General features: G+C 38.2%; 1 protein-coding gene across 1 annotated transcript; it reads right to left on the bottom strand.

The window, feature by feature from the left end:
• LOC109234729 (MADS-box transcription factor 23-like) lies at positions 4,926–5,564 on the bottom strand. Its single transcript, XM_019400792.1, has one exon. It carries the CDS (start codon positions 5,562–5,564, stop codon positions 4,926–4,928), a length of 639 nt encoding a protein of 212 aa, XP_019256337.1.

Below are 11,242 nucleotides of genomic sequence, written 5' to 3'. Positions count from 1 at the left end.
TGTATATATATATATATATATATATATATATATATATATATATATATATATATATATATATATATATGGGTTTGCACATGCGGCGAGACAAGGCGGGAATATAATTATGTGCGTGCGGCGAGACAAGGCGGGTATTTAATTTATTGTTGTGCATGTGGCGAGACAAGGTGGCCCATGTCCGCGATGATTGTGATGATTTGTGATGGCCTGGGGGCATTGTAATTGATTTTTTATTGTGTAGTGGTATGCCTACCCTGTGTGAGTTATGCATTTTATGTTTGTTGTATTGTTTCCTATGTATCATTTGTTGTCTCCGCTTATACTTGTTGACTTGAGTTGTGATAGAATACTTGCACAAGCATACACCTAATTAATCACTCATATATGTTTAAGACGATGAATCTTGACGTTTATTGGCCATTTACATGTATTCTTGTTTTCTTTTCCTCCGTGTCAGCGTTGTACTATTGCACACGAGTCGTCCGTTCGGTTATGAGTCATTGTTGATGTTGGAACGTGAGTTGTCCGTGCAATACGTGAGTCGTCCATGCGATTGTAAGTTATAGTGTGGGAACAAGATGCCAAGTGAATAGGGTTCGTGAATAGGACCCGTGAATTGTGATTATGATGTGTGTTACCTCGGGGAAATCCTTGAATAGTTCTTGTGTGAAAGAAATGGTTCTCGTTGAGTTGTTACATGTTTCTCCTTACTTGGTCTCACCAGACATGACTACATTTAGCTTGCTCTACAACGTTATTACCTGTTGTTCCTTGTCTTAACTGTTGCTTCTAGTTTTTTCATTGCAAGTGTTGTTGTCATTTTACCATGCTTATCTTCATATTGATATTGCCCCATGTTAGTTTCACTTTATTATTAGTATAGGTTACTATGTCTAGTAGGTGTCTTGATAGTTCCTCGTTACTTCTCCATCGAGGTTAGTCTTGATACTTACTGATTACCAATGTGGCGTACTCATGTTACACTTTCTGTATATTTTTGTGCAGATCCAGGTACTTCGGAGTTTGTTGATCAATAGCCAGTTGAACGGGCATTCCTGTGGAGACTCACGGTATACGTGTCGTCGCATTTGCAGGCCTAAGAGTCACCTTCTGAAATTTTATTTTGTACTGTTTACTCTATTTCAAAAAAGTTGTATTTAGAGATTTTCTAGTCAACTCAATAGAGCTTATGACTTGTACTACCGGTTTTGGGAAGTGTGTTGTTGGAATTCTATTTCAGTAGATTATATTACTTTATCAGACTTGCTTTAGTATTATTTGTTGATTGTTTTGCCATGTTATTATTAAAGTTAGGCTTACCTAGTCATAGAAACTAAGTTCCATCACGACATCCTATGGAGTGAAATTGGAGTCGTGACATCGACCATACACGGAAGTCATAATACACAACATGAAGCAACTAAAGACCTTGAATCACTGAACGGAATACAAAAGCTCAAAACGACTGGTCGGGTTGTTACCAAGTACTTAAAGTATCAGTGACCATTCGTAGCATCTATCAGAACATTTAGAGGGACTATCACAAGAATAACAAGGAGAGTTCATGGCAAGCCATCAGAAAACTAATCCATGTTGGAAATGCTAAGTTAAATGATGCACATTAATCTCATTAGTACTACCGAGGGGTTCAAGCTTTTAGGAGTCCTTAACTAAGTTCACAATACTTCAACAATCGTTTAAACTATCGTCAGAACAATCAGAAGTTCACACACATGGTTGAGTCCTCACTCTACTAAAGAGATTTACTGATAGCTTTGTTCAGATTTCCAAAAGGGTAACAACATCAATAGAGGCATCCATATGATTAAGAAAGTCAGTTTTGATCTAGTACAACATATTTCTTAGCCTATTAGATTCTCAACCAATGTCCAGATTCACAATTAAGTCTTTATAGCCAAGGATATCAACTAAGTATGGAGCAGTATTCATTTTAACAAGAGAAACATTTGTTAATGGGTTTGTTTATGCCTATGGATTACAATAGTAGACTTATATTCAAGAAAATACATTACTCAAACTTGTTAGATTATTAGGGCTGATAGGATTCAATCTCATCTTTGACAAAACAGTTTCAAATGAGGAACATAGTAGTATAAGCATGATACTTCCTCAGATGAAATACATGCAAGGATTCACAAACATTATTGAACAAGCACAAATATAGAGGCTAATGGAGATGTAAAACCTATATAAAATGAGGTTCCTTCAGAATTTCACGAGCGAAAATGAGAGCATATCAGATGAACAAATAGTGTGCTGACTAGGCCTATGAGCTCATTACAGATGTTTATATCATGTTAACTCTTTAGTGTGTACAAAAAACATGGTTTCAACAACAGATTATTTAGTCAAAACGAACAGGTTAAGTGTGTGGCGTGGACACTATGATGGAGATCATTTTTAGTTAAATCAATAGGTGGTGTAGCATTACTAATCCAAGAACCAAGATAGCACAGGTGTAGCAAATGTGAACTCTCAGCTGGACATTAGAAAAGTCTAAGAACACCACTTAATCAAGCTAGCTAAACATGGTAGTACAGCTGACATAACACACATAGAATCATCAAAAGATTTCTAGATAATTACAAAGGTTCAGCAGAACTCATATCATTTACTGTAACAAATGCTTATCTAGTTAAGTCATGAAGTTCCACAGATTAATCAATAATACTAGAACAATCACAGCTTATCAAGGAAATAATCTTTTTTAGTCAACGAGCGAAGCTGAACATAACAGGCAATCTTAAGCTATTAACATATCTCATGAACGAAAGGAAATCAACAGAGAAGACATTAGAAACACCAAATAAACAAAAATATTCAAGGAAGAAGGAGGGTCAGTCTACTCTGACCTTCTGCAGGGCAGCAAACCAAGTAAGAGTTCTTTCTTAGCCGTTTAAACCAATAAACTCACAAGAATTCTTCCACAATGATTGAACTCGCCTAGAAATGTAAAATAAAAAGAGGAAGTTAGAGAAGAAACTACTGAAATTTAGACCTAGCACAAGAAGTCTTGAACTTTCGATTTCTAAGTATTTGAGTGTGTATTGATAGCTATCTATATCTGTCAAGTCTTTTTAGGTGAGAGCATTAGAGCCTCCTATTTATTGTGACTGCTAAAGCCTTAGGGTTCCAGATAATTCGAAATAGATAGTGGAAGGTGATGATAGAGACGGAGTGAAATTAGAAGGGAAGAGAGGGAAATTGGTGATGCGTTTTTACCTGAGCATGAATGAATAGAGAATCGATCGTTGAGAGTGAAGAACCATTAGTGTCTCGACCCGGATTTCACACCGTCAGGATCGTGATGGCGCCTAATGCTGAGAATGCTAGGCAAGCCAACAGATAAACCCTTGAACTTCTAAACTTCCAAATTCCGCAAACGACGCCTAAACCAATCAAATCATTTCCGAATGACCTGAAATTTTGCACACACGTCACAAATGACACTAGTGACCTACTCCAACTTCCGGAATTCCATTCCGACCCCGATATTAAATTTTCCACTGCTGACCAAAATCGTCAAATTTCCAACTTTTGCCAATTCAAGCCTAATTCCATTCCGCACGCGCTCCCAAGACCAAAATCACCTAACGGAGCTAACGGAACCTTCAGAATTCACATCCGAGATCGTTTACACATAAGTCAACATCCGGTTAACTTTCCAAACTTAAGCCTTCCCAAAAGAGACTAAGTGTCTCAAATCCTCTCCGAATCCACTCTAGACCAGAACCAACTGACCCAACATATCATAATATAGCTGAAGGACACAAAAAGAAGCAGAAATGGGAAAACGGGGCTATAACTCTCGAAACGACCGGCCGGGTCATTACACACGCCCGTCTCCAAGCATGTGCGTCACCTCAAAACCTATCATATAGCATGTAATTCAGGGTTTCATACCCTTAGCACCAAGTTTAGAAATGTTACTTACCTCGAACAAGCCAAATCCATTACCCAGCAAGTCAAACGATGCTCCAAAAATACCATCTCGCGCGTACCGACCTCCAAACGGCTCGAACTTGCCAAAAGCAACTCAAATACATCAAATAATGCCAAAAGAAACAAACCCAATCGATAAAGGTCGAATCTTTAATCAAAATTCCAAAATCAACTAAAAAGTCAAACCGTGGCCCGCCTCGGAACCCGACAAAACTCACAAAATTCGACAACCCATTCAATTACATGTCCAATAATACTAGTTTCACTAAAATTCGACTCCAAATCGATGTTCAAAACTCAAAAATTCGCATTATGAAACTTTAGGCGAAAACCCCAATTTCCTCTTTAAAATTCATAAATCAATTACTTTAAATGAAGATAGATTCACGAAATATAACCAAAATCGAGCAGAGAACACTTACCCCAATTCATATGGTAAAAATCGCCTCAAAAATTGTCCAAACCCGAGCTCCCCAACTCAAAATATGTTAAATGAACAAAACCCTCTATAGTAATTATGTATTATCCCGCTATAGTATCTTGCAATAATGTGTTGCTCCCTCGATGGCCATAATGTGCAATTTTCTTCTAGATAAATGTTGTGGCCTATAGTCGATCTCTTTTTTGAAGAAAATAATCTGGCCGATTTGCATCTGAAAATCCACAACTAGGTATTCATACAATTTTTGCTTCTGGAAATGCATATAACACTATTCTTCATTTGCAAAACTGAAACTATAAAGTAACTTTTGGACGACGATTATTGCTAAAAAATGGAAAACAAAATAAACAAGAAACCGAAAGAAGCAAAGATACATTGAAGAGAAACACATCAAATATCTTGATAGTTTCACATGTAAGCTTTCCTATAGGCAAAGAATATGAAGCTTCGATAACTAAGTTGCACAAATAAACTTTTGATTGTTGTTGCGCTAATCTCTGATTGTGATTAACCATATTCATTAATTCTCGGGAGGAGCCAATCGAAGAGCTAAAGGATCATCAACAGGTAACTGAAGACGTTGATCTTGTACGTTAAGTGGAGCCAATCGAAGTGCCAAAGGATCTTCAACAGGTAACTGAAGACGTTGATCCTGTACATTAAGTGGAGCCACTCGAAGTTGTATCCGATCAATTGGTGACGAAAGACGTTGATCTTGTAACTTTAGTTGTATTCTCCTTTTAACGGCCTTCTCTTCCGCCTTTATAGCCAAGTTACGAACACCTATAAGTTGTCTTTTATCCAGGTCAAAGACAGTCTTTTCCCCAAGATATAACTGGCTAAATAGCTGTTCCATTTCCTTTTCTTCAGTCTTCTGCTGCTCAATTTTCTTCATCTTAGCATCCATCTCTTTCATGAGGAACATTTCATTTGTTGTCAACTTCTTAAGCCTCTCTACCAGTGGTTTATCTAGATATCTCATCAAGAGTTGTTTAAATTTATCTCTTGATGGCCACTCATATACAACATTTTTTTTATCAGGGCTGAAAACAATAATACCAATTTCTACATCACATAGAACAGATAGCTCTTCTGCTTTCTTAAACAAAGTTTCCATCCTTTCTTGAAGAACAACTGATCTTCTATGCTCATTAACCATTTTTCAGGGAAGACCTAAAATACACTTTCTATTCCAACTGTGGAAGTTTAAAGGTATAAAATAAAGTATATATGGAGGCTTGGGAGGGTAGCTATATATCTTTCAATGACCTACTTTTAGGACATATATAGAAAATCCATCTATCATATCTAGACATGGTAATAACATATAAATAAGTGTATAATTGGAAAATTGGGTGTTCACACTTTTATTGAGGTAATAATTTAGTTGTATATGTTGAAAGATAAACATTATCCCAATTTAAGCTATACAATATTTTATGTATCTACCTTTTATGGTAGAAAATTAATGAAATCTGCATATCAGTTTAGCATCAAATTTTTAGTAGTGTAAACCAAATTAAATAGAATAACCCAAATAAAATCCATTGTTTTCTTTTTGATTAGAATAAATTTAATCATGCAACGGTCAGCACTATATATTTATAATAGCTTACCATATCGTATCGCGTAGTATATATTAAAGAATCTTCTCAATTTGATGACAAAAGCACAAAATACTAGGAAAAATAAGACGCTATTGGATACTCATATTTTTTGTATTGCAAATAGAATGGAATGACTATAAATGTCACGACCCAAAATCCCACATTAAGGAACCTAGTCTCCAAAACTAGTTGAGCCGATCACTTACAACAGTTAAACCAATTAATATGATATTATTAAAGCATAGATTAATATAAATACCGAGATAAAAGTGAAACAAGCCTACGCGACAATAATCGCAACAATCCTCCCAAGATTAGCTAGTACAGCAGAGTCACGAACTCTATTAAATACATATAAAAAACTCAAAATGCAATATTGTTCAGATAGAGAATTGACAGTAATTTTGTAAGGAAAAAGGATTCCAAGAGACTGTGGCAATCAAGCAGCTCTACCTTGAATCCTCGCGATCAAGAAGCTAACACTGACTAGGTCCACAGTCTTCAACACCTGGATCTGCACAAAAATGTAGAGAAGCGTAGCATAAGTACACCACAATCGGTACCCAGTAAGTATCGAGATTTCCCTCGGTGGAGTAGTGACGACGTTCAAGTCAAGGCACTTATCAAATAACATGTGTAAAATATCAATATAAAGCTACCAACGAAAAGAATACAAAACAAATGGGACAAAGAGATATCATGAGATAAAACAGCAAAATAATCAAAGCACAGATAAAATACAAGTGAAAGCAATTAAAGAAATGCAATGATAGTTCTAGTCAACAATCGTTTGTGACACAGGACTTACAACAAGAGTCACCTTGAGGCTCAACACCTTATACCTACAAATCTCAGGTCACAAATCACGAATCTTATACAGATGACACCTCATGCCCACATTATCAATTACCCTCGCACGGCCAAGACCTCGTGCCACAACTTAAGTCACAACCGCACAAACAACTCACGTGCAAAAATTACAATCTGCCCGGCGTGGTCACGGGCTCAATACCACAATCCGTCTTGCATGGTCACAGGCTCAATATCACAATCCGCCTAGCGTGGTCACAGGCTAGCAGTCCAAACCATATCGCGGAGGAAACAAATATACAAGAATACACGTATGTGATCAACGAACATCAAGTTTCATCCTTTTGGATTGGTATAAATGACATGTTACGGTGTTTGCATGTGCAAGTGTACTATAACAGCTCATAACATCAAGTAGTATCATAGACAACAAGTAGCACATTAGGAACAAAACAACATATCACGTACTATGCATGACTCACACAAGGAAGTCATGAGAACAAGCACGAATACCCCTTTTTCATCAACAACACATCCTCAGGCCATCACATATCATCCCTACATAACCACCCTTATCTCACAGCGTCAACAATATCATAATAGCCACATATATCACTCCGCCTAGCCAATATATCAATAGCCACCCATATCGCTCCACCCTGACAATAACATAATAGCCACCCGTATGACTCTACCTAGACAGTATATCAATAGCCACCCGTATCACTCCGTCTATACAATATATCAATAGCCACCCGTATCACTCCATACAATCAACAAAGTAAAATGACACCCTTATACTCCGCATAACAACAATTTATCCATACCACAAGTACATATGCCACAACATTGCTAAGATAATAATACTGATATCACAACAAAGTAAAGCCCACAGCTCAACAACAGTGTGTACAATAATTTCAACAACATCACGATGAAACAGAGATAACTCAACAATGAAATATATTTCATATAACAATAACTTCAACTGAAAGCATATTAATAGATTAAGAGTCTAAACCGGTCAATTACAATATATAAGCCCGTGTACACACTCATCACCTCGTGTACACGTCTTTCACATTGCCTAAATAATGCAATTAGACCAAATCCTACGAGGCAGTTTACCCCCACACAAAGTTAGATAAGATACTTACCTCAAAGAAGTTGAATCAATACTCTAAGAAGTCCTTCCAGCGTGAAACAACCTCTAGACAGCTCGAATCTAGCCATAAATACTTAATATCATAAATAAAAGCCATAGAAATCAATTCCAGTCCCACATCTCAGAACCCGATAAAACTCATAAAATCTGAACACCATTTTGATACGAGTCCAACCATACCAAAGTCATCCAATCCCGACTCAAATTGGCATTGAAAATCATCAATTTGTATTTTAGAGATGCTTTTTACTAAAATCCTCAATTTCTCCAATTCAAATCTAATACCTATTAAATGCTAAAAATAAGGAACGAATCATGAAATATAACAAAATCAGAGTAAAAAAATACACACCCCAATCCAAATCATGAAAATTCCCTCCAAAATCTCCCTAAACCGAGCTCTACAACTCAAAATGTGATAAAAATTAACAAACCCCTGAATTACATACAATCTGCCAGTGAATCCACTTTTGTAGTCACTTAGTCAGATCTCCAACAGCCGCTTCTATTGGAAAAGTCTCGCATCTGCGACTTCCCAGCAACTGCCGACCCACCGCATCTACGGTCCACAACGCGCTTCTGCGCTTCGGCTTCCACGGTCCTTCACCACAAGTGTGTTTTCACTTCTGCGACCAGATAACCGCATCTACGGTCCCTGCCTTCTGTAATCAATGTCCGCACATGTGCTCTCCTGGCCGCATCTGCGGGCCCTTCTCCACAGGTGCGAAGGCATCAATACTCAGAATCTTCAGCAATTCAACAAGGTTCAAAAATGATCCGAAACACACCTGGGGCCCCCGGGGCCACCGAGACCCCGTCCAATCATACCAAAAGTTCCTATAACATAACGCGTACCTACTCGAGGTCTCAAATCACACTAACCAACATCAAAACTACGAATCACACCTCAATTCAAGCCTAATAAACTTTAAATTTCTAAAACTCACACCGAACTATATCAAATCAACTCGGAATGACCTCAAATTTTGCATGCAAGTCTCAAATGATACAACGGGCCTATAACAACCCCATGAACCACAATTCAAACCCGATATCAACAAAGTCAACTCTCGGTCAAACCTATCAACCTTCCAAACCTTCATTATCCAACTTTCGTCAATTTAAACCGAAACAACCTAGGAGCCTCCGAATCCCCTTTCGGACATACGCCTGAGTCCAAAATTACCATTTGAACCTATCGGAACCATCAAAACTCCGATCTGAGGTCAAATAGTCAAATTTGGTCAACTCTTCCAACTTAAAGCATCTAAAATGAGAATCATTATCCAAATCAATCCTGAATCGCTCAAGGACCGAAACTGACTATAGACACAAGTCATAATACAAAATTTCAAGCTACTCAAGATCTCAAACCACCGAATATAATGCTAAAGCTTAAAACGACAGGTCGGTTTGTTATATTCTCCCCCTATTAAATAAATGTTCGTCCTCGAACATGCCAAGAACCGTTCTAAAGTCACCTGTCACGACCCAATTCCCACCCGGTCGTGATGGCGCCTCTGGTGAAGACAAGGCCAGCCAACATGAACAATCAACACTGCTTTTAACAATTTCTTACCATAAACAGGTTTAAACCATAGATACTGATGAATCACAAGTACGGAAATAAACGTAACATAACGGGGAAAAACCATCCCAAACTCAGCCCGATGATCGGGGTGTCACATGTCACGAGCTACTACAGAGTTGATGAAAATACTACAAGTCTGGAAACATAGTCTGAAGATAATAAAATATGCAGAAGATAAGGAAGAAACGGGGTTGTGGGCATCGACAGCTACCTCGTCTCTCCTAGTCCGCCTGGTCTAGAAGGAAATCAGCGCTCAGGGACGAACTCAGCTGTGCCTGTCTCTGCACACGTGGTGCAGGAAGTAATGTGAGTACTCCGACCCAGTGAGTAATAAAAATAAATAACGACTGAGAACATAAAATCCCACAAGGGCACAATAATGCTATCTCAAGCAGCAACATCAGATAAACAGTAGAAACCAGTGAAATATAGCAAGAAAAATCCTTTTGAAAACAATCAATAAAACAAGTATGCTCAAGTATGGTCAGCCATTGTTACCTGACCGGTCAGCCATTGTTACCTGACCAAACACGTATAACATTGTCATTGTTACCACTATTTAATATTTAATCACTCTAGATGGGTACCCGCGCTCACTGTGGGTGTGCAGACTCCGGAGGGGCTCCTACAGACCAAGCGCTATCAACAAGGCCTAAAAGCCTGCTCACAATACACTCGAGGCCTAAAAGCCTCCTCACAATGCACTCGAGGCCTGAAAGCCTCCTCACGTCACTCAGCATATCCTCACATATGGCCCTCGGCCTCAATCAGTCCAAAAATAATCAACATCCCCTCGGGCAACAGTAAAGCAATAATACTCAGCTCAAACAATAGTTCAATTATCAGTTTAAAACTCCAAGTTTGAGTGAATATGGCTGAGTTCAAGAAACAGTGGGAATCACATTGACTGAGTTCAAATAATATTTCAAACCAGGAGAAAAACAGTGAATGATAGTTCATAAAGAGTTCAAACAGTCGGCAATAAGCCCCAAATATGGCAATAAGCCCAAATCATAGTAAAACAACAAGTCATTGCTAATACGCGGTAAAATATCATCCGGACTGGACCAAGTCACAGTCCCCAATAGTATATGACCCCGCGCTCGTCATGGAGCACGTGTCTCATCTCAACATAGCACCAAGTTGTGCAAGTCCGGGGTTTTCAAACCCTCAGAACATCATTTAAAATCATTACTCACCTCTAGCTGGCCAAAAGTCTAGCTCGCTATGCCTTTTTCCCTCGAATCGACCTCCTCGCGCGTCGAATCTGATCAAAACCACAAGGAATAAATCACAATAGGCAAATGGGTCATAACCCAATCGAAAAGACTCGAAAAATATCAAAAATCACGAAGTTGGCAAAACTCGAGCCCCGGGCCCACTTCTCGAAAAATTACGAAATTCACATCACCGGATTTCTCGTCTCGCCACGAGTCTATACATATCAAATTCATCAAAATCGGAGTTCAAATGCCTCTTCAAATTTCAATTTTACACTCCAAAAACCAAGCCCTAGTTCTTTCAATTTTTACCCAAGTTTCTAAGAATTAAAGGTTGATTCTTCAATAAAATGATGTTTCTAAGTCACGAGACTTACCTCCAATCAATTCCCGACAAAATCCTCTTCAAACTCTACCAAAAAGCTCTCAAGGTGGTTCAAAAAT

The sequence above is a fragment of the Nicotiana attenuata genome, chromosome 11 (genome assembly GCF_001879085.1).
Source record: "Nicotiana attenuata strain UT chromosome 11, NIATTr2, whole genome shotgun sequence".
NCBI lineage: Eukaryota > Viridiplantae > Streptophyta > Magnoliopsida > Solanales > Solanaceae > Nicotiana > Nicotiana attenuata.
This window is presented reverse-complemented; position numbering and strand designations above follow the sequence as displayed.

Excerpts from the sequence above, each read along its gene's own strand:
- LOC109234729 (XM_019400792.1), bottom strand. The coding sequence starts at position 5,564 with ATGGTTAATGAGCATAGAAGATCAGTTGTTCTTCAAGAAAGGATGGAA.